This window comes from Branchiostoma lanceolatum, chromosome 9 (genome assembly GCF_035083965.1).
Source record: "Branchiostoma lanceolatum isolate klBraLanc5 chromosome 9, klBraLanc5.hap2, whole genome shotgun sequence".
NCBI classification, from domain to species: domain Eukaryota; kingdom Metazoa; phylum Chordata; class Leptocardii; order Amphioxiformes; family Branchiostomatidae; genus Branchiostoma; species Branchiostoma lanceolatum.
In genome coordinates, this window is record NC_089730.1 from 20490833 (window position 1) to 20514352 (window position 23520).

The 23520-nt window shown below is 47.5% G+C and overlaps 2 protein-coding genes across 6 annotated transcripts; one reads left to right on the forward strand and one right to left on the reverse strand.

Moving 5' to 3' along the window:
* Positions 1-316: 316 nt before the first annotated feature.
* Positions 317-23510, reverse strand: LOC136442255 (cullin-associated NEDD8-dissociated protein 1-like). 5 transcript variants are annotated; one of them, XM_066439021.1, is made up of 20 exons: positions 23272-23502; positions 22174-22275; positions 21533-21637; positions 20663-20813; positions 20164-20355; positions 19058-19254; positions 18184-18345; positions 17444-17625; positions 16900-17030; positions 16178-16293; positions 15220-15396; positions 14823-14849; positions 7933-8096; positions 7248-7432; positions 6588-6766; positions 6086-6242; positions 4707-5600; positions 2840-2984; positions 2280-2415; positions 317-1816 (listed from the first exon to the last, which is right to left on the reverse strand). In XM_066439021.1, the coding sequence occupies exons 1-20, from the start codon at positions 23311-23313 to the stop codon at positions 1505-1507; spliced, it is 3756 nt and encodes a 1251-aa protein (XP_066295118.1). In that variant the 5' UTR covers positions 23314-23502; the 3' UTR covers positions 317-1504. The 5 variants fall into 5 exon arrangements, with proteins under 5 accessions (XP_066295118.1, XP_066295117.1, XP_066295116.1 ...); XM_066439020.1 differs by lacking the exon at positions 14823-14849 and adding an exon at positions 18859-18897 and having other exon boundaries at positions 15193-15396; positions 18184-18306; XM_066439019.1 differs by lacking the exon at positions 14823-14849 and having other exon boundaries at positions 15193-15396; positions 23272-23501.
* On the forward strand, positions 8309-9896 carry LOC136442295 (uncharacterized). Its single transcript, XM_066439074.1, has 2 exons — positions 8309-9442; positions 9676-9896. Exons 1-2 carry the CDS (start codon positions 8455-8457, stop codon positions 9774-9776), a joined length of 1089 nt encoding a protein of 362 aa, XP_066295171.1. The 5' UTR covers positions 8309-8454; the 3' UTR covers positions 9777-9896.
* Positions 23511-23520: the final 10 nt, after the last annotated feature.

Consider the following 23520-nt stretch of genomic DNA (forward strand, 5'->3'; position numbering starts at 1 on the left):
GAGAAATTTCTTCAAATTTTTAGCCCTTTCTTTTCTAGATTTTTAACAATGTACAGAAGTATTTTATGTATAAATTGAAATTAAGCAAGTGCATCTTTTATCATAATGGTCTCTGTAGTTCTGTTTTAACTTGTACAGTAATAAAGATATTTGACATCAATAAGAAAGTATCCAGTGTCTTCACGGGCCTTTTACTTTGACAACCCCACCCCCCAGTGTTCAAACCGTGAGCTTATATGCCATAAACACTACAGGAAATGACTCTGTATGTATATAACTGAACAGTCCCGGGAAAAAGGCACAGCAAACAAAGCTCTTAGCAATCTGACAGGTTTTAATGCATGCGTCTTGTCTACAGAAGGTCGGACATCCGGCGCACAAAAGGGACAACTTTAACGAGGCTTGCGCTAGCTCTAAAGTGTTTTCTACACCCTAGTTACAAAAATCTTACCATGTACAACTCTTGACTGTAGTTATGGTAAGGTGTGTTCAAATTTAGAATCTTTTCTAAGTCAAATCCCGCCGATTTCATTGCAAGTGGAGGATGCCAGAGTGATCAAAATTGCTGAGCAACGAAATTCCCTCATATGTCAGGTACAAGAAGCCCAAACTTCAGATGCGTACAACACTTTTTCTCCACACTTATGTAGTGATGAAACGTATTCATAACGAATCTCAGACACTGCTTTAAGCAAGAAACGTACAGTTCAGTTTCATCGGTGAAAATACATTTGAACATGCTACTTACAGGTAGATTTCATCATCAACTGTTAACTCCTATCGCTTCTCTGTGTGTCCACCAAAGCTAATACCTCATGAAAAATGTACAATTTTTGACTTATCTTCCCACCAAACTATCACTATAAACAGACTCTTCCATCTGAGTAACCAACATAATCCCTCGATAACTCTGATTTCTGGAAGCTGATTTCTTGCACAATCAACTTTAAACAAGTCACAACTTTTCCCAACAATGGTTTAAGTTGAGGAATCTCCTACGAGCAATGCATATTTTACCTCGGGCCTTACCAACAAAATTTCCTGTTTCTCAGACTTCTAGATCTTAAAACAGAAAAGAAAAAAAGTGGTACAACCAAAAAACTAAGTTTCAGAAAAGTTATCCATACCTGTATCAAATTCAACAGCCATGAATAGGTATTTAAACTACTTTTCAGGGAATTTGTACTGTTTGTGTTAGAAATTTGAAACTTTTACGGTCAGAAAAACAAGTAATTTTGTTGGAGCAGCCTAAAGTCAAAACATGCATCACCTGTACAAAGATTCCTAACAAACATTTTTCCTACAAAGGTTCAACCGTCCGTGAACAGTTTCATTGGTGAATCACTGGACAGCAAAGTACTTTGTACACAACCGAAGAGTCAACCAAGTGTCGACTAGGTATCAACTCTTTTGTGTAAAGATAACTTTGCTATCCTACAAGGGTTTGAGTCGAGGAATTTTAAACTTTATAAGAGTAATGCACATGTTCAGGAGTGGAGAGCGTCTAGCTGGTGTCCATGGTCTCTATGCTGGAGGAGCTCGCGTCCTTCTGGATACTGTCGAACATGGTGGCCATCTCCGGACTGGCCCGGATCTGCGACAGGAAGTCCATCATCAGCGGGCTCTTGTCGGCGTCCGGGATGGCGAGGAGCGCCGCGACGGCCCGCATGGCCGACCGCTTCAGCTCGTCCTGCTTCTCGAACTCCTGCTTGACGGAGTTGGCCTTGACCTTGGTGGTGCAGGTGGCGCGGAGGGGCTCGATGAGCCGGTCCAGCCGCTGCAGTACTGCGTGCGGGCACAAGGTGGATAACCGCACCTAGGGGGAACAATAGAGTTTTACTTACACAAGAAAAGCTTGGAGCATTTTTGATGCTACACATATTTCACACTACATGACTGTATAACAATGAGACTTACGGCTTTCAAATTGGCACAAAATCATAATTCCTTTTCTTGTTATTACATCCATGTGAGGTTCAATAAAAGAGATCTTAAAGTATGGAAAATAAACGACTACATTGTACCGAATAGTTACTGTAGTAGTATGCAGTATTTGATTATGAATATGTTAATAAAAACATGTTTGGGCTATGTGTACAAAAAGAAAAAAAATGTATTTGAAACTAACTGCTCACTTTTGCATGACACAAACTGCAGGCTCTAGCTTTTACATGACCCTTTATATATCTAGAGTCATCAGTTGTTAGTGTTAGGCATACTATGAAGTATCCTGGGTGTGAAAGACTTAATTAGATTTTGGGAAACACTTAGAAACCGACCAGCATGAGATAAGTGAGCATCTTGATGTCGTAATGGTCCTTCAATCCGTCCTCCACGTGGTTCAGGAACTCGAAAATGTCCAGCCGGTCCAGACACGAGTCCAGCAGGGTGTACATGCACTCAAACGCTGCTTTCCTAAACAAGAGAGGTGGGCAAGGTGTTAAGTGTGCTCTGCTTCAACTAGGGTCAAGCTGTTTACAACTGCTGTCCCCCTGAAGGATAGCAAGCCTTCCCAACAGTCGGAATTTTGACAGACAATCTGTAAAACATACATGTACGTAGTGATCTTGAGGTGGAATTTCTACCCACTAGACAACTGCATGCTACAAATACGAAGGGTGCACTGCGAATTTCCCAATGGGACAGAAAAATAGCACTCTTAATCTATGTACCTTATATCCAGTTCATCATCCACACTGTGCTTGAAGAATCCACCTTCCTAAAGGTTTTCCCCACTAAATTACTGCATGCTCCAAGCACATGTACAGGTAGTGCTAGGAACTACCCACCATATACATTTGTAGGACAGGTGAGAAATATGGTAACAGTGTGCACAAACCTGATGTCCAGTCCATCGTCCACCGTGTGCTTGAAGGGCCCCATCTCCACCTCCCTGATCAACTCCTTACGCACCTTCGTCTCGTTGTACAGGTGAGGCAAGACGTGGTCCAACAGGTCACGGATCAGAGACGGCTTGTTGTGGGCTGTAGGAGGGAAGGAGAGAAGAGTTAAAGAAAGTGTTGTACAGGTGAGGCAAGACGTGGTCCAACAGGTCACGGATCAGAGACGGCTTGTTGTGGGCTGTAGGAGGGAAGGAGAGAAGAGTTAAAGAAAGTGTTGTACAGGTGAGGCAAGACGTGGTCCAACAGGTCACGGATCAGAGACGGCTTGTTGTGGGCTGTAGGAGGGAGGGAAGGAGAGAAGAGTTAAAGGAAGTGATGTACAGGTGAGGCAAGACGTGGTCCAACAGGTCACAGATCAGAGACGGCTTGTTGTGGGCTGTAGGAGGGAAGGAGAGAAGAGTTAAAGGAAGTGATGTACAGGTGAGGCAAGACGTGGTCCAACAGGTCACGGATCAGAGACGGCTTGTTGTGGGCTGTAGGAGGGAGGGAAGGAGAGAAGAGTTAAAGGAAGTGTTGTACAGGTGAGGCAAGACGTGGTCCAACAGGTCACGGATCAGAGACGGCTTGTTGTGGGCTGTAGGAGGGAGGGAAGGAGAGAAGAGTTAAAGGAAGTGTTGTACAGGTGAGGCAAGACGTGGTCCAACAGGTCACGGATCAGAGACGGCTTGTTGTGGGCTGTAGGAGGGAGGGAAGGAGAGCAGAGTTAAAGAAAGTGTTGTACAGGTGAGGCAAGACGTGGTCCAACAGGTCACGGATCAGAGACGGCTTGTTGTGGGCTGTAGGAGGGAGGGAAGGAGAGAAGAGTTAAAGAAAGTGTTGTACAGGTGAGGCAAGACGTGGTCCAACAGGTCACGGATCAGAGACGGCTTGTTGTGGGCTGTAGGAGGGAGGGAAGGAGAGCAGAGTTAAAGAAAGTGATGTACAGGTGAGGCAAGACGTGGTCCAACAGGTCACGGATCAGAGACGGCTTGTTATGGGCTGTAAAAAAAACAAGAAACTTTAAGGCATCTTGAGAAGTTAAGTTTTTTGTTACAGAACGCTATTCTCCCTCTGGTTGTAACAAGGAGAGATGTTGTGTAAAGTTTTTACTGATAAAACAGAAGTACAGCTCTGAGCAAGCACTACCAAGATTATCTATGTCTAATGATGAACCCTTACCTTTACCTTTTTTAATGATGCAGGGCTCGAAATAGTGGGTGCATGTGCACCCAGTGCACCCAAAATTGGATCTGTGCACCTAATTTTTGACTGTGGGTGCACTGGTGCACCTATATATTTTTGTAGCCTATAGGGTTAAGGTACTATTGTACACTAGTATACAGAATATTCTTGAAATGTAAGTATGAAAAACAGCATGATAACTTTTTGCTGTACTTTATTTAATGTATCATTTGTTTGAAATGTTAAAATTAGCTATAGAATTACAGATTGAAGTTCTTAAGAAAGGCAGCAGCGTTTAACTTTGTAATTGTGTTCTGAAGAACATTCAACTTTATTTTATCTGGTGCACCCAAAATTCTTTCTGTGCAACCAATTTTTTGAGTTGGGTGCACCAGTGCACCTATTCCCAAAGATGAATTTCGAGCCCTGTGATGTAAAGACTAGTAATAAATAGCAAGCAAATGATGCACATTCAAGACAAGACATTGGAGAAAACATCTTCAAGACATGTTTTAAAAAGTCTCATGTCTCACCTGCAAACTTAAAGCCAAGCTGAAGGCCACCAGGAATACAGACAAGACAGTCTAAAGGGAACTTTCTTAAGATGTTTTTTTGACATATTAGTCAAATCTCCTGTCTAACCTGCTGAGTTGAAGGCCACCAGTGACACCCTTCTCACGTTCAGGTCCGGGTCCTGTAGCGTCTTCAGGAAGTCCCCGATGCAGCCACGCAGCAGAGAGTCGATCGACTGCGGCTGGTCTGATATGGTGAACTTGATCGCCGTGACGACCGTGCTGCGCGTGTAACCCGACCCCGAGTCCAGGTACCCCTTCAGCTTGGGCAGCAGTGCGACGGGGTCCATGAGCGTGAGCTTGCCGAGGCACTCCGCCACCACGTTCCGCGTGCCCTCCTCCGCGCACTCGCAGTGCTTGAACAGCATGGACCAGATGTTTCCGATGAAGGGCTTGAGCGCCTCGACACCCGACGGGCTGGTGGCCTGGCAGGACAGGATCTCCTTGAGGGAGTGCAGGAGGAGGTACTGCCGCCGCGGCTGGCCCTCGATCTCCTGCAGCACGAAGGGCAGGTACTTGGGCAGGTTGCCGATGCTGACGTTACCTAGAGCGTACGAGGCCGCTGACTTCACCTCCTCGCTGTGGGAGGAAAACGAGTCCAGTATTACGCCCATGAGCTCTGATTGGTTGCTTAGATCGACGTGCTTCCCGATCTCGCCCAGCGCGAGGAGAGAGAACAAGTGGATCGAGTCCGTGGATTTTGGGTTCTTGACGTCGTTAACGAACTGGTTAACGACGCCGGCGCCCTCGTGCGCACAGGTGATGGTGAGGGCGGCCACGCACTTGGCGATGGAGTGGAAGGCCTGCTTGTGAACTGCGAAGGTCGCGTTGGGGGGCTGCGTGGAGGGCGTGGGGCTGTATATGGGGGTTGTCAGGTACTGCAGGAGGTCGCGGAAACCCATCTTTGGGGTTCCTGAGGACACCAGGGCTTGGAAGAAGTCGAGCATCGCCGTCAGGGCAGCACCTGGGGAGGGTTTTAGACAAAAAGTTAAGACTCAGAAATACAAGAAATAAATAGAGCTCAAAATACATGATTCATACAGTACTCGGTTTTCTAAAATGATATATATGATCTATAATACGGAACTCATACTTTTATAGTTTGCCAAGTTGCAAGTTGTTTGAATTTTTGTGCAGTTCTAAAAATGTTTTTGTAAGTTTCAGGTGAATGTTTCAAGCCCTGATACCATACAATAAAGTAAAGCATGCAATCTTCTACATGTATGACATGTGGAACTGAACTGTACTTCTAGCTACACAATGAAGGATACAGAAAGACTGCATCCTTGAAATTCAGGAAATAACTCAATTCAAACAGTATAGTTTTTAACCTTTGCCCTGCTACCTAACCCCGTAACCAATAAAAACTTGGTGCCAAACAGCTACCTTAGCAGGCTTAATGTTAAAGTAAACAAATGGAGTTGTAAAAGTCAGGAGAGTGACTCTAACCTTGTAGCAGCGGAGACCGCACCAACACGAACAGCTCTGGGAGGATGGACTCCCCGATCTTGGCCAGCGATGACCTATGAACCCGTGACATGGAGGTCAGCAGGTTGATGGTAAGCTGGGACACGTGAAGGTCGTTCTCGCTGATGAGTGGAGGAACCTGCGGGGAATGGAGACTTCTTGTCAATAAAGGTTAGATATCCATTCTTTATTAGGCAATTGGAGTACCTATTTTTCAATTAACTACGTAATATGAGCAACTGGATAAATTCTTTAAAGAGTCAGACATTTCAGATAGCATCAGTTGTTTGATTAATTGTTTAAAATTTTGTTTAAAAGTTACCAATGTAATTACATGTACTTTATTTTATTTTATTTTGTGTACCCAAAATTCTTACTGTGCACTTTGATTTTTAGGTTAGATGCACCAGTGCACCTACATGTATCCCCCTAAATGGATCTTGAGCCCTGATCTTTAAAGATCCCATATGAAAAAACCCGAGACCTCTGCCAGGACTCCGTTGAGCATGTCCTGAGTGATGGCGTTGCCGTAGTTCTGGATCAGCACGTCCAGCGTGGTGAGCGTGCTCAGTCGTAGCGCCCGGTGGTTCTTACGCAGAAACGACGCCAGGATCGGCATCGCCTCCGCCAGGATGGGTCGGAGGTCAATCTTCAGCGGCGACCCTGCGGGTAAGGTGGCAAGGTGGTCTCATGGTTAGGGTTGTTGACTTAGAATCTAAAGGTTCTGGATTCAAATCCTTAGCAGGCCTCAATGTTGTGCCCTTTGGAAAATCACTTGACACCTTTGTCCTCACTCAACTCAGGTGAAAATTAGAACTTAGCTTTAGCTAGGGACATCCTCTCAAATGAGACATGAAGCCGGTGGTCCCCTACACCTGTTATGTCGACCCTTCCACAAATGTGGTACATCTCAATAAATAAACAGACCATTACGGCCAAAATGGGGTACGGAATTTCCCGAACAGGCTTCGTAAACCCTGCTTCACCTGTTGAGTTAGTTACATGCAGTCGAGCTTGCCTAAGCTTGATGTTTCTGATTTAGGGAGAAGGGATGCTGCTTCAGCGAGCGTTAGTTCAGTGCCCAGAAGGCAGAAGTGGTCCATGTGGCCTTGCACTGAGCAAACTCAAAAATAAACCAACGAACCAGCGATCATGGTGAGCGCCTTGACGGCGGTGAGGCGTGTGATCTCGTTGCGGAGGCGGTCCAGGAAGATGGGGAGGCAGGTCTGCAGCTCTGCGGTGAGGTTGTCACCAAGGTTACAGATGATCTGCCCCATGCAGGTGATGGCGCGCTCCTTCACTTCCTGGTCAATATCTGCCGCCATCAACCTGAAAAGGTTGTAAAACAATACTTTAGTTTTGGAAAAAGATGTATCACAGTGACTATAACCTTAAGAATCTGTGACTCTTTAAGAAACTACGGAACTGCCCAAAAAGACTTCTCGAATTGAATTTATAAAGAGTTGGTAAAAGGAGGAAATCTTTGTGCTTACATCACAGTGAAAATTGCATGGTTTTGCCCAGGCCATCAGACTTATCTTTTGTGCTATGCCCTTTTGTACCCAATATTCAACTTTCAAGTGATCCGCCCTTTCTTGGACAATTATGTTACATAGACAAGTTAATTGCCTACAATTCAGGCGCTAAGTGTTTAAAACTTTAATAACACTTAGCGCCTGAATTGTAGGCAATATACATTGCGTATTTAACTAATCTGTGAGCACCTTAATCAATTCACTGATCAAATTCTATCCAGTTGCTTGAGTAACTGTTACCTTGTCTTCTTTTGAAGTAAAACATGCTAACCTAAGGACTTGAAAAACCCTAACCTGTTGAGTGTGGACTTGTACAGGTCGCCGACATACGGCCGGAAGTCGAACTGCGTGGGGCTGTCCAGCGGCCGAATCACCTTGACGATGTTCTGTGTCACCAGCAGGGCCTCCGACGTGATCTTGTAGAACGGGTCGGCGACTGCGTGCACAACTAGGGGCACCTGGGGGGACGGAAGATGATTACATCAATGCACCAAGTCTCTGATGTTCTGGTTTTGAAAATCAGTTAGTCTTCAGTATTCACTCTTTTGCTCAATACCTATACTATCTGCTGTAAAAGCAAAAATTGTCTTTTATAAGCATCAGATTATAGTTCCTAAATTTCTATGTGGATATAAATAGGTCAAAGTCAAAGTCATGTGTGGAGTTGATTGTCTTCTGCATCCTCTCGATCGTCAGTCAGACTGATGACTGTAGGTGTAAGTGAGCCTGACCACCCCCGTAGCCTCCATTTGGTAGCTCCCAAAGTTGAAAGGTCACCCTCTAGTCTCCCACAATTCCTTGCGGTCCACACTGCGCATGCGCACCAGTCTAAAAAATTTGAGCGTTCTGTCAACACCCTCGGAGTTTTCCAGCTCCGTTATGGGCTCTAAACGCGACAAGGAGCGCGTTAAGCCCCGCGAACGAGGTTCCTCGAAGACTTCAACGGCCAGTCGACGTCCCAAGGGCGGACGTAGAAGTGCAGAGCGGCGGCTCAGCGGCGGAGACGGCCGCGGGCAAGAAGAGACAAGCCCGAAGAGACGCCATGTGCGCAGGGATGGGCGCCATGACAGTTCAACGCCTTCGATGCCAGTGCTGAGCGCCGTCCCCACCCCTTCCGGGGCGGACAGGCGCCGAAGTCCCAGTGCAGCACTTCGAGAAGAAGGCGAGGTGTCTTCCGACCCCGAGAAGAGGGACACTCGGCGGAAGGATGGCAACAAGCGAGGCGGAGGCGCCGATGGCGCCGATGGCTCTCAACATGATGGAGAAGTCAGCGAGAGCGAGAAGAACAACAACGTACAGCGCTCACCAGTTCCAGTGACGCCCAGCGGTGACGTACGTATTGCTGCTCTAGAGCAGAGTTTCTTTTTGCTTTCAGATAAGATGGACACCTTTCAAGAGATGGTGATGTCTCAGTTCGACCAGTCGGCATCCAGGAAGCGCCACACTTCGTCTCCGGAGGCGGACGTCCCGGAGAAGCGGCGGCGATGCGACCGAGGTCGACAGCGGTCCCCGTGCCGTGACGAGACGGAGGAAGAGAGCGTCAGCGGCGGTTCCGAAGACGGGGAGACTGTGTGGAAGCCGTTCGACCCGACGGACACGGTGGAGAGACATCGCTGGGTCGCCGACGGCATCGTCGCGGAGGAGACGGAGGCGTACTTCAAGCACGACAGACAGTGTCGGGGCGCCGACTTAGAAGCGTGGCAGAAGAAGTACGACTTGCCGGACAACGTGCCATCTACGATGGTGACGCCGTCTTTCAACGACAACGTTTCCAGGGCGGTGATCGACAACGACAAGAAACAGGGTGAGCTGATCGTTTTGCACGATAAGTCGCTCAAGTCGATCCATTCTAATTTGATGCAAGTTGCTACGCCGCTGATCAACCTATGGCAGTTGATTAAGAGATGCAGTAGCGAGTCGTTTGAAGAGTTGCAGCTAGACATGAATGACTGTGCAGGGACAGCCCTTCGTCTGTTAGGCTCGGTCCATACCCAGCTGGCATTTACACGTCGTTCTTTTATTGCTGAGTCTTCCCAGAAGACGTTCCGGGAGCTCTTCAAGACGCCGTCAGAAGATCCCAACTTCCTCTTCTCGCCGGACCTGGGGACGAAGGCGAAAGACCTGTCGTCAGAGAGTAAGGTCCTGTCCGGGATGATGACGCAGACGGAGAAGAACAAGTCTTCCAGCTCAGGACGTGGAGGTCGTCGCGGCGGCGGCTACAGACCTTCAGGCAGAGGCTACAGACCTTCAGGCGGAGGCTACAGAAGCAACCGCTACAACTACTTGCCGAGGCCAAACTACAGTCGAGGTGGCCGTACTCGACAGTACTACAACAGAGGCCCTTCCCAGTCTTTTCAGAAGCAGGGGGAAGGAGGGAAGCAGGACAAGTAGCAGTCTCATCTTTGACAAGAGAAGCGGCTCGGTGTTCGACCGACCTTCAACGTGTACCCGGCACCTCTCAGATGCTGCACGGAGGCAGACTAGTTCACTTTCTTCAGAAGTGGCAGCAGCTCACCTCGGATCCGTGGGTTCTACAGTGCGTCAGAGGGTACAAGTTGGAGTTTGCGACAACGCCGCCGATTCAACGCCGACTTCCATCTTGTCGAGCAAGAGGTCCCCAGCAAGTGGAGGTCCTCAACGAAGAAGTAGGAGTGTTACTTTACAAGGGAGCGATAAGGGAAGTGCCTTATCACAGCACGCAGTTTGTCTCGACTTTGTTTACAGTACCCAAGAAGACGGGGGGTCTAAGACCCGTGATCAACCTCAAACCTCTCAACAGATATCTGCAAGTTCGGCGGTTCAAGATGGAGGGTTTAGGTGTGCTGAAGCATCTCCTACAGCCAGGCGACTTCATGGGAAAGGTGGATCTCAAGGATGCCTACTTTACCATACCGGTAGATGTGAACAGTCGCAGGTTCTTGACGTTCCAGTGGCAGGGGCGATTTTACCAGTTCCAGTGCGTCCCGTTCGGCGTCGCAACCGCACCAAGGGTCTTTACCAAGGTACTGAAGGTGCCCATCGCCCTGCTGAGAAGACAAGGCTACAGGTTGATTGTCTACCTAGACGATGTGCTGGTCTTCGGACGTACAAGAGAGGGCTGTCGAGAGGCGCTGATGGCAGTTCTACAGTTACTTTCCAGCCTGGGCTTCGTCCCAAACAGAGAGAAGTCGATCTTGGAGCCAACACAGCGCATTACTTTTCTGGGTTCAGGAATAGACTCTCTGCGGATGATAGCCTTTCTACCCGACGGCAAGGTGCAGGAGTTGCAGCAGCTAGCAGTTGCTACACTTTCCACAGACAGTCTCATCACAGCAAGAGAGTTGGCGAGCTTGATAGGGAAGATGCAAGCCACGACAGGGGCAGTCTGGCACGCACCACTGCACTTCAGAAGTCTTCAGCGTCTGCTCATCACAGTTCTCAGAGTGACGAGAGGGAACTGGGAGTTTCTAGTGCCGCTGACAGAGGCAGCTCGAGCAGACCTAAGATGGTGGAGGGATCAGCTATCCAACCACAACAGTCGCCCAATCCTTTTGCCCACAGCAGACATGGTCGTGGAGACAGATGCATCCAAGATCGGATGGGGCGGATTCTGCAACGGCGTCCACACGGGAGGCCGCTGGTCAGCAGAGGAGAGAACAGCACACATCAACGTGTTGGAGCTGCAAGCTGCCTCCCTCGCAGTCAGAGGTTTCTGCAGGGAGTTACAGAGCGGGCACATCAGAGTTCGCTCCGACAACTCAACAGTGGTGGCTTATCTCAACCACCTAGGAGGCACGAGGTCGCTAGAACTGCTGAGCGTAACCTTGGACCTGTGGGAGTGGTGCACGGACAGGAATCTGTCCATTTCAGCAGAACACATCCCAGGGAGAGACAACGTGCGGGCAGACTTCAGCTCCCGGCATTTTTCTGTGGCCACAGAATGGACTCTAGATCGGCATACGTTCCTGAGTCTTCAAGCGACTTTTCCACTACTCTCGAAGGGGGTGGATCTGTTCGCGTCCCGAACCAACCACCAGCTACCGCAGTTTGTGTCCTGGCACCCAGAGCCGGAGGCAATCGGGACCGACGCCTTCACCTTGAGGTGGAACGAGTGGGGGATGGCTTATGCCTTCCCGCCCTTCATTCTGATAGCTCGCACACTACGGAAGGTGCAGCAGGACAGAGCTCAAGTGTTGTTGATCGCTCCAGTCTGGGATACAGCGATTTGGTACCCAGTCCTGCTAGAGATGTTGGTAGGAGAACCAGTTCTACTACCCCGCCACGAACATCTACTCACACAGCCAGAGTCACACAGACCTCATCCAGAGGGGAAGAAGCTGCTACTAGCCGCTTGGCCTGTTTGCGGAGACAACACGGCATGTATGGTCTTTCGTCAGGAGTTAGCAACATACTCTTGGCCTCATGGAGGTCCGGAACACAGAGACAGTATGCTGCGGCCTGGAACAAGTGGTGTGGCTGGTGTGCTAGAGGGCACTTTGATCCCGTTTCAGCGCCTCTGAGGGAAGTACTGGAGTTCCTGCTGTCCCTTTATGAGAAGGGTCTACAGTACAGGACCTTGAACGTGTACAGGTCCGCCATCTCTACTACGCATCTCCCGGTAGAGGGCCAGCCGTTAGGACAGCATCCTCTGGTGAAGCGCTTCTTGAAGGGAGTATTCGAGTTGCGTCCAGCACTTCCGAAGTATTCGTTCACCTGGGACGTGAGTAAAGTTCTTAAACTTTTACGCCGCTGGTCACCAGCGGAGTCTTTGTCACTTAAACTTTTGACTTTGAAACTTACTATGTTGATAGCTTTAGTTTCGGCGGGAAGAGAACAGACTATTTCTTTATTGGAGGTCAGGACAAAGAAGAAGATTCCAGGAGGAGTTTGTTTTGTTGTTTGTAGATTGTCTAAATCCTCTCGTCCAGGTAAGGCCACACATGAGGTGGTCTTACCGAGTTTTCCTCAGGACAAGAAGTTATGCCCTGTTCATTATTTGAAGAAGTACATTGCTAGGACAAGGACTTTCCGTTTGTGCGACAGTTTTTTGTTTAGGGCCTTGGTGGAGCCGCACCAGGCCGTTACGTCGTCAACGGTTGCAAGATGGTTGAAGTTAGTGCTGCAAGAAGCAGGTATTGACACGGCCAAGTTCACAGGCCATTCAACGAGGAGTGCGTCAGTATCTGCAGCAGCTCGGAGAGGTGTCTCAGCCAGTGACATTATGAGGACAGCTAACTGGTCGTCATCGTCGACTTTTGAGAAGTTTTACAGGAAGCCAGTGAGAACTTGCAGTTTTGGTCAGAGTGTCCTGGCCTCAGGCTGCTAAGTCACCTACAGTCATCAGTCTGACTGACGATCGAGAGGATGCAGAAGACAATTACAAATTGTACAAACCTGTGCAGGACAGGTGTAGTTGTCTCTGCATCCCTCGTCGTCAGGCAGACTCCCACCCTGAGAGAGGCGGAATCTACTTGTTCCTGTGAGGTCCCTCCCGATGCGACTTCGGCCAGGGATTTCTGCTAAGTAGACTGGTGCGCATGCGCAGTGTGGACCGCAAGGAATTGTGGGAGACTAGAGGGTGACCTTTCAACTTTGGGAGCTACCAAATGGAGGCTACGGGGGTGGTCAGGCTCACTTACACCTACAGTCATCAGTCTGCCTGACGACGAGGGATGCAGAGACAACTACACCTGTCCTGCACAGGTTTGTACAATTTGTAATTTTCCTGAAGCTGCCAATCATATTGCATGTGGAGAACAAAAATAAAATAAAAAAATATCCAAGAAAATAGAACATAGTGTTGTAGAAATGCTACAGTATAGAATTCAGGAAATATAAAAAAAAATAACACCTGTACTGAGTATGTGAAGGTGGAAAGCTTGTGGCATATGGTGCTTTAGAAGATAAACAAACAGACAAACAAACAAACAAACAAACAGACCCACCTGTATGGGGATGTGTGGGTGGATGGTGTGTTACCCACCTGTATGGGGATGTGCGGGTGGATGGTGTGTTACCCACCTGTGGGGGATGTGCGGGTGGATGGTGTGTTACCCACCTGTATGGGGATGTGTGGGTGGATGGTGTGTTACCCACCTGTATGGGGATGTGCGGGTGGATGGTGTGTTACCCACCTGTATGGGGATGTGCGGGTGGATGGTGTGTTACCCACCTGTATGGGGATGTGAGGGTGGATGGTGTGTTACCCACCTGTATGGGGATGTGTGGGTGGATGGTGTGTTACCCACCTGTATGGGGATGTGTGGGTGGATGGTGTGTTACCCACCTGTGGGGGATGTGCGGGCGGATGGTGTGTTACCCACCTGTATGGGGATGTGCGGGTGGATGGTGTGTTACCCACCTGTATGGGGATGTGTGGGTGGATGGTGTGTTACCCACCTGTATGGGGATGTGCGGGTGGAAGACCTGCGGCGGATGGTGTATTACCCACCTGTATGGGGATGTGCAGGTGGAAGACCTGAGGCGGATGGTGTGTTAACCACCTGTATGGGGATGTGCGGGTGGATGGTGTGTTACCCACCTGTATGGGGATGTGTGGGTGGATGGTGTGTTACCCACCTGTATGGGGATGTGCGGGTGGAAGACCTGCGGCGGATGGTGTGTTACCCACCTGTATGGGGATGTGCGGGTGGATGGTGTGTTACCCACCTGTATGGGGATGTGCGGGTGGAAGACCTGCGGCGGATGGTGTGTTACCCACCTGTATGGGGATGTGCGGGTGGATGGTGTGTTACCCACCTGTATGGGGATGTGTGGGTGGAAGACCTGCGGCGGATGGTGTGTTACCCACCTGTATGGGGATGTGCGGGTGGATGATGTGTTACCCACCTGTATGGGGATGTGTGGGTGGATGGTGTGTTACCCACCTGTATGGGGATGTGCGGGTGGATGGTGTGTTACCCACCTGTATGGGGATGTGCGGGTGGAAGACCTGCGGTGGATGGTGTGTTACCCACCTGTATGGGGATGTGCGGGTGGATGGTGTGTTACCCACCTGTATGGGGATGTGTGGGTGGATGGTGTGTTACCCACCTGTATGGGGATGTGTGGGTGGATGGTGTGTTACCCACTTGTATGGGGATGTGCGGGTGGATGGTGTGTTACCCACCTGTATGGGGATGTGCGGGTGGATGGTGTGTTACCCACCTGTATGGGGATGTGTGGGTGGATGGTGTGTTACCCACCTGTATGGGGATGTGTGGGTGGAAGACCTGCGGCGGATGGTGTGCTACCCACCTGTATGGGGATGTGCGGGTGGATGGTGTGTTACCCACCTGTATGGGGATGTGCGGGTGGATGGTGTGTTACCCACCTGTATGGGGATGTGCGGGTGGATGGTGTGTTACCCACCTGTATGGGGATGTGTGGGTGGATGGTGTGTTACCCACCTGTATGGGGATGAGCAGGTGGAAGACCTGAGGCGGATGGTGTGTTACCCACCTGTATGGGGATGTGCGGGCGGATGGTGTGTTACCCACCTGTATGGGGATGTGCGGGTGGATGGTGTGTTACCCACTTGTATGGGGATGTGTGGGTGGATGGTGTGTTACCCACCTGTATGGGGATGTGCGGGTGGAAGACCTGAGGCGGATGGTGAGTCAGGAGACAGTTCAGGAACGCCAGCGTGTCGATCTTCATGTTGGAGCTGGTGTTCTTGTCGGAGAGCGAGAACTGGATCCCGGGGATCAGCGCGGGGATGTGGTCGCTCAGCGCGCCCGGAAGAACCGACACAAGCTCCGTCAGCAGGGCGAAGCAGCCCTGGAAAAAAAATAAATCTACAGTTTAACCTTTGAACTAACACAAGGAAAAAATAATTTAGCACACAAATTTTCAGTTGACTCTTCAGCCTCCTTTACAATGTGTAGGTACATGCACGTACTGACTCCTTCACATTCAATTCTTGCAGGGAGTTGTTTTTGAAAGTCACTCAAAAGTGTTCATTTTGATTATATTACTGTCTCCATGCAGTTTTAGCTTACTGGAAAGCTGATCTTTCCACTGCTCTTGACAAATGATTGCACATATATACATTTAATGTAGAAGAGATAACTTCTAAGCTCTTTTCGACATTACTTAGTACACAATATACAGGGTCGTGTGGGTAGCAGACAACAGTCGAGACTTGAACCCTCAATCATCTGATCCAAAGGCAGGGTTACAAACCGCAGTAACTGTTATATTATGATTTTTATATTATGATGTTTTTTACTTAATGGTCACCATTCAACAAGACTTGAAGGCCTAGTCTCTTCGTCCCCTTGACCAATGTGTACGAGGTTGAAGAGACACTGGCAGCTATGATAGGCCTGGACACCAGACCACAGTACAATGACCAGTCACACTACTTTCAACAAGTATACAAGTACACAATTAACAGTGGACCATGGTCTACAGTCCTAACAACATCAACCATTTCCAGCAGCAAGTTGGGTAAGCAATAACACTAAAATTGGTCACGCTCTTTCATTTGTACGTAGGGTCAGTAACCATAGCAACCCGGTGACTAGTAACCATAGCAACCCGGTGAGTACTTGCTGACCTGTCGTGTCTTGATGCTCTTCTCCTTGAGCTGCCTGTGCAGAGCCTTGATGATGCTGGGAACCTGGGCCTGCAGCATGGCTGGGGGGGAAACACATTTCCTTTGTTTCTTTACTCCTGTATGTTTGGAATGTCAAAATGGCTGATGAGGTGGCAGGCCGAATGCAGACAACTGACACACACAGACTGACATCCTTGAAAAATTACCCAGGAAAATTACTTTGGGAAGCAGTATATACATGTACTGGGTTCATAACGGAATATTGCCTCTGGCCTGCTGAAGTCAAATGTGTGCTAAAGAGAGGCAGTAGCGTTATACTTTGTAATTATGCTTTGCTGACATTCAAATATATCTTATGTGGTGAACCCAAAATTCTTTCTGTGCATCTCATTGTTTTGGTTGGATGCACCAGTGCACCTATTTCCAAAAATTAATTTAGAGCCCTGTTGATTTGAGCTTGTACAGTTAGCAACAGCTGAAAATACCTTTTGTACAAGGTGAACAGGAAGTTAATTTTTTCATTTATCTATTAGTGGCAGTGAACACTGTAAACTCATGTATACTACAAAAAAAGGAAGGATTTCAAATTTCATCAGGTCTTTCTTTTAAATTTATCAGAAAGTGTGCAGTTCCTCAGTTTTAATAATCTATGCACAAGAAGTATCCTGAATTTAATCAGAAAATGTGTGATTTCTTAGTTTTAATCTGTGCCCAGAACTGACCGATGGGCCCCTCCTCCTGGTCCATAGCGTCTGGGTCGACCGTGGTGAGCGCCGCGGGTTTGGTGGACTTCAGCAGCGTGATGTACGCGTGGAAAATGTCCGACTTCACATTCTCCTCGCGCTCCTTGAACCTGAGAAACAACCAGACATTTGTTGCAATAATGATATACCAATGTACAAAGCGCGGACGGCTGTGTGCATCAAGTTTTGGACTTAGAAGCCACATGAGGGCACATCCTGTGTGAGAGACACTGACAGTCATCTTCGACTCGAAGGACTACCAAGACAATATATATTAATCTCCAAGCAGATCTATCGGTGGCAGGGTAGTAACAAAAGGGCCAACCAGTATCCAAAACCTCTGGTGGCCCATTGGATACTGCCCTGCCACGGATAGATCTGCTTGGAGATTAGCTACAAGTCTAAAGTATCAATACTTTAAGTACTTATTGCCTCCCTAAACAATGAAAGTTGATACATCCTTTAAAATCCAAAATCTAAGAAAAGAATGTTTTTAAAATCATTTGATTGAAAAAATCCCAACCTGGCGACGAGAGCGGGAGAAACGGTCTTGTAGAACTCTCCGACCATCTCGCGCCGCGAGCCCAAGATGGCGTCCAGACACTTGGCAGAGGCGCGGCGGACCTTCCAGGACATGTCGTCATCGTCGCTGTACTCGTCATCACTCTCCCCCTCCTCATCCTCATCCTCAGCATCCATCGCATCCTGGTGGGAGAAACCGCCCGCTCTTAGAAACACTTTCCACTGGTAAACATTCTTAAATACATTGCTTGCTTAATCTATATTATATATACACTAAAACGTGTGTCCTGTATTTGGTACAAGATATCCTCCAGGTTACAAATGATTGTAGGTCTAGGATGGACTCCACTCTCCCTCCTCATCCTCAGCATCCTGATGGGGAGAAACTGGGCTGAGTATCAGTTAGCAGGGTGTCAAGACATCCTCCTTTTGAAGGGGACCCACAAAGCTGTCCCTCAAAATGCAGGAAATAGTATTTCAGAGTGATTTGTTCTCTTTTCCATGCTAGGGTAGTGAGTAAAATTCTAATTGACCAGGGTTGCTAAAGGTCACATGAGGCCACAGTCTTCAACTGTCAGACAGTAATTTCCCCCCTCAGAACGCCCCATTTAAACCTAACTTTTTCTAAAACTCCACACCATGGAAGCCCCCTCCACACTATCCCCATGCTTTGTCGCTACTCCCTCCCTATCTATGTTCCCCCTTGCACATTTTTCCTAGAGAGAAAACCTGAAATCCCACCTCTTCATCGCTTTCGTAGTTGTAGTTGGGGTCGTAGCAGATGTACTGCAGGCACAGCGCGATGATGGTCGGCACGTGGGGGGAGACCTCCTTCGGACAGCGCCGCACGAACGACTCGAACGCCTGGATACAGTACTCACGGAGCTCATCATCGTCCTCTACCTGTCGGGGAATAAACAACAATAGTAAACAACAACAACAATAAACACCAAAGCCTGGATACAGTACTCACGGAGCTCATCATCGTCCTCTACCTGTGGGGGGATAAACAACAATAATAAACAACAACAGTAAACACCAACATCGTCTGGATACAGTACTCACGCAGCTCATCATCGTCCTCTACCTGTGGAGGGATAAACAACAATAGTAAACAACAACAACAATAAACACCAAAGCCTCGATACAGTACTCACGGAGCTCATCATCATCCTCTACCTGTGGGGGGATAAACAACAATAGTAAACAACAACAACAATAAACACCAAAGCCTGGATACAGTACTCACGGAGCTCATCATCATCCTCTACCTGTGGGAGAATGAACAACAATAGTAAACAACAACAACAATAAACACCAAAGCCTGGATACAGTACTCACAGAGCTCATCATCATCCTCTACCTGTGGGAGAATAAACAACAATAGTAAACAACAACAACAATAAACACCAAAGCCTGGATACAGTACTCACGCAGCTCATCATCATCCTCTACCTGTGGTGGGGGGACACTTGTTTGTTTAACATTAGAACGCCTGGATACAGTAATTCAACAAATAGTCCCGCCACACAAAAATGTCAACTCATACATTTCTAGAAGGTTGTCCTGTATACCAACTGTATAAAAACTCAGCAAAGATGAAAAGTTCCCAGACCTGGCAGAATTTGACGATGAGCGGGATGATGCGCTCGAGGTGTTCCCCCACCCGGTGCCCCGCGGCGCGGCTGATCGCCCCCGTGCACTGGATGTACGTCCGGGTCGTCGAGGTCGAGCTGTTCTTCCCAAGCTCCGACAGCAGGTGGTCCATCAGCTCCATAAACAACTGGTTATTGGAGCTCAGCACAAGGTAACCTAGGCAACAGTAAACAACACTAATAAATAACAACATCAGCAGGTGGTCCATCAGCTCCATAAACAACTGGTTATTGGAGCTCAGCACAAGGTAACCTAGGCAACAGGAATAAATAACAACGGCACAGATAAACAAAAATCTAGTCAGCTGTGGAATGGTTACGGGTTAAGGGTTAGAGGTTAGAGGTTACTTACTGATAGCGATAATGGCTCTCTTCCTGACAGCCAGCCGGGGACTGGTAGGCTGGGGCAGGGTTAAGGGTTAAAGGGTGGAGGTTACTTACTGATAGCGATGATGGCTCTCTTCCTGACAGCCAGACGAGGACTGGTAGGCTGGGGCAGGGTTAAGGGTTAAAGGGTAGAGGTTACTTACTGATAGCGATGATGGCTCTCTTCCTGACGGCCAGCCAGGGACTGGTCAGCTGGGGCAAGGTTAGGGGTTAAAGGGTATAGGTTATGATTACTTACTGATAGCGATGATGGCTCTCTTTGTGACGGCCAGCCGGGGACTGGTCAGCTGGGGCAGGGTTAAGGGTTAAAGGGTAGAGGCTACTTACTGATAGCGATGATGGCTCTCTTCCTGACAGCCAGCCGGGGACTGGTCAGCTGGGGCAGGGTAAGGGGTTAAAGGGTAGAGGTTACTTACTGATAGCGATGATGGCTCTCTTCCTGACAGCCAGCCGAGGACTGGTCAGCTGGGGCAGGGTTAAGGGTTAAAGGGTAGAGGTTACTTACTGATATGATGGCTCTCTTCCTGACAGCCAGCTGCGGACTGGTCAGCTGGGGAAGGGTTAAGGGTTAAAGGGTAGAGGTTACTTACTGATAGCGATGATGGCTCTCTTCCTGACAGCCATCCGGGGACTGGTCAGCTGGGGCAGGGTTAAGGGTTAAAGGGTAGAGGTTACTTACTGATAGCGATGATGGCTCTCTTCCTGACGGCCAGCCGGGGACTGGTCAGCTGGGGCAGCAGGCAGGCCTGGATGGAGGGGTGGAAGCTGACCAGCAGACTGCCGAAGCGGCTGAGCAGGTCTCCCAGGATGTCCAGAGCCTCCAGCTGGACAGACACGTCCTCCTGCTTTGCTATGGCACTGGTCAGTCGGCCTGGGCAGGGGGAGGTCAAGGGTAAAAGGTTACAGGATTTATTGAAATTGTGAAAACTATTCTAGAGGGGCAGTCACAAATGTAATGTAGATTGTAGTGCTTAATAAAAACATCAGAAAAATTTCGTTCAAAAGCATTCTTTCTGCGGTGCAAACCTACTACTAGTGCTAGTACTGCTCAAGAAGTGAAGCATGTTTAACTTACAAATGTGCACGTTGGATGAAGCAGAATAAGAAGATTTAGCATTTCATTTGGTTCTGATAGTTTATAAGAATTTATAAGAAGAAGACAGCTGTTCCTCTCCCACCTGTGATGCGTTTACAGATGGAGGCGGCCAGCGCGTTGGAGGAGGGCGGCAGCTCGCTGATCACGGTCTTCAGCCCGATGCTGGAGATGTCGCGCAACTGCTCCTTATCAGACACCATGTTGGAACACAGCGTGTCCACTATGGTCTCAACCTGGGGGAGATACAAAAAAGTTGTGTTAGTGTTAGGCCATGTGATTTTGTACAGGTGGGACAGTATTGTAATGACAACTGTTCCTTATCTGACACCATGTTGGAACCACTATTGTCTCAACCTGCGGGAGATAATGGTGTACAGTTGTGTTAGAATTAGGCCCAACATGGACTATTCATATTCATTTGTCAACAAAAGTTCTGTTTGATTTCAATGTTCTGTAATATTTGATTGATATTGAGTTTATTCATTTGCCAATGATACTGTTATTATTACTTTTATGGATATTCTTACATCTACACATTTAGTTCATTTCTGTTTCCACCTTTTCTTATTGTTTTGGATCCGTGGTTTCTTTTCCTGTACTTTGCTTTTTCTCTTGTTTGTATTATGTGTTGTTCTTTTTGTTGAAATGCAATAAAAAATTAAAAAAAGAATTAGGCCCAACATATATACAGGTGGGACAGTCTTATAATTGGAACACAATATGTCCACTATCGTCTCTATCTTCCAGAGATATAGGTGTACAGCTGTGTCAGTGTTAGCCACATAAACTTGTACTGCATGTAACTAAATAAAGTAGCAGGTCAACATTTAAGAAACACTGAAAAAGTATCACCTAGAAACATTTTTCTAACAGCCTAAAAAAAATGAGCAAACATTGAACAATTTCAGAGATAATGAATGCCTTGAAATCTAGAAGAAAACCACAAGGTCACCTGATACTCCTTGACCTTGTTGACGAGCGGCCCCAGACACTTGACGGCCAGGTTCTGCACTTCTCCGTTCTTGTCTTCAAGGAGCTTCAGCAGCATCTTAACCACCTGGAGATATGGGGAAGAAATTTGTCATGTGAAGAAGAAGAAAAAAAATTGTGTCATATTTAATTGGTTTTTCTAGTTACATCGTATGTACTAGTAACTGTTGTAGATTTGTTCTGCTAGCTCAGTCTAGTGACGCTGAAGAAGAGTGATGGATGTCACTCGAAACGTCCGGATATAATCTCTGAATCTTATCCAGTTGTAGAGATTGAATCCTCTTTAAATGTAAGACGTGTCCTTTTACTATAATTAGGTACAGCTGTGTCAGTATTATCCCATGACCAAGGCAGTAGAGAATTCCAAAGGAAAATGTATACTTGGGATTGGCTTTATATGAGCCAAACAACTGCCCTGAACCAATGACTTTCATTTAGAACATTAAGTGGACATCCCCTCCCAGAAGCACAACTGAACAAGCCCCTAATAACTGGCCTCCACCAAATTCTGCAACACAACTGAACCATCCCCATTTTTCTCTCATCAGGTTATGCCATTAACACCCCCTTAAAACAAACAAACAAACAGACAAACAAGCGAACCTTCCTCTCGGAGTCATCGTCCAGTTTGATGGAGTCCTTCTGCAGTTCTGTCATCAGGTCGTTGGTGGCCATGAACCGGAAGTCCTTGTCACTGGACGTCATCTGCACAAGCAAACAACAACCATGAATGAAATACACATGTTGTATAGAGAGTAGAGTAGAGTAGAGTAGAGTAGAGTAGAGTAGAGTAGAGTAGAGTAGAGTAGAGTAGAGTAGAGTAGAGTAGAGTAGAGTAGAGTAGAGTAGAGTAGAGTAGAGAAGAGTAGAGAAGAGTAGAGTAGAGTAGAGTAGAGTAGAGTAGAGTAGAGTAGAGTAGAGTAGAGTAGAGTAGAATTTTCGGTCAGGTAGGACTGTCATTATCATTGTAGGTATCAGGAAACAACTGCAAATTACTTGTTCCTTGACATTAAAAAAAATGCATTAGATTTAGAAAACATGTAAAAAAGTTGCATGTCACTGGGAAAAAAGGTCTTTTCCAAGGAATCATTTTCCATTAAGGAACAAAGATCAAACATGAATAAAACATGAAAACTACTAACCAATACAATGGTTTCCTTTTACAACTTAAAATGAAGCATTGTTCTTTGTCCATTGTTCACCTGATAATAGAATACTTTTTTTTTTCTAAAATGAACATCAGGCCAAAGCTACAAACTATATTATCCCATACACTGATTTGTATCTAAACTATAAAATATATTTCTGGAATAGTATGAAAAGAAAAAGACAGTTTAGCCCAGGGGCTGCCATAAATACCTCACACTAGACCCGACATTGGCAGCCAGTCAACACACATCTCCTGTTTTATTATATCATGTTGCAGCTCCGCCCCCCTCCCCACATGCCAGTGATGTTTTGTATGCAGTCATGATCATGCACCAAAAACTGTCGTATCATCATTTCTGCCAACTGTTGTATTTCTGTTGAAGCTAATTCTTCATAGTCCAAGTTAGAACATATATATATCAGCCTTTGATAGCGTATACATTATGTACGATTAATATTTAATGCAGAAAGAACAGAAAGAATCGGTCCGATTTCTGGAGATGCAGTGTTGTAAAAAAGTGTGTCACGGCGCACACGGATGTTTGTACTCACCTTCTCCAGCAGACTGGAGATGTGGTAGGACACGCTCGCCATGTTCGGTTCCTGGGGACGTCTGGGCGGCCGGGATCCCGCGGACAGGTCTGGAGAAGGAGAGTTTGTGAGAGGAAAACGGCAGGAAAATTACTGTTCACAGTTTTCACGTCCCCTCCATGCACCCACCCGTCAGCATGCAGCCGGTCACGTGGGCCGGGTCACCACAGTCCGGCCGGAAAATACCGTAAAAATTATCAGATAGGCAAG

Coding starts and splice junctions, on each gene's coding strand:
- LOC136442255 (XM_066439021.1), bottom strand. CDS start 23,313: ATGGCGAGCGTGTCCTACCACATCTCCAGTCTGCTGGAGAAG. Junction 17,626..18,183: donor ACTACGAAAGCGATGAAGAG/GTGGGATTTCAG, acceptor TTCTCCCACCAG/GATGCGATGGATGCTGAGGA. Junction 6,767..7,247: donor GGCGCTCACCATGATCGCTG/GTTCGTTGGTTT, acceptor CCTTACCCGCAG/GGTCGCCGCTGAAGATTGAC.
- LOC136442295 (XM_066439074.1), top strand. CDS start 8,455: ATGCGCACCAGTCTAAAAAATTTGAGCGTTCTGTCAACACCCTCGGAG. Junction 9,443..9,675: donor CGACAACGACAAGAAACAGG/GTGAGCTGATCG, acceptor GAGTCTTCCCAG/AAGACGTTCCGGGAGCTCTT.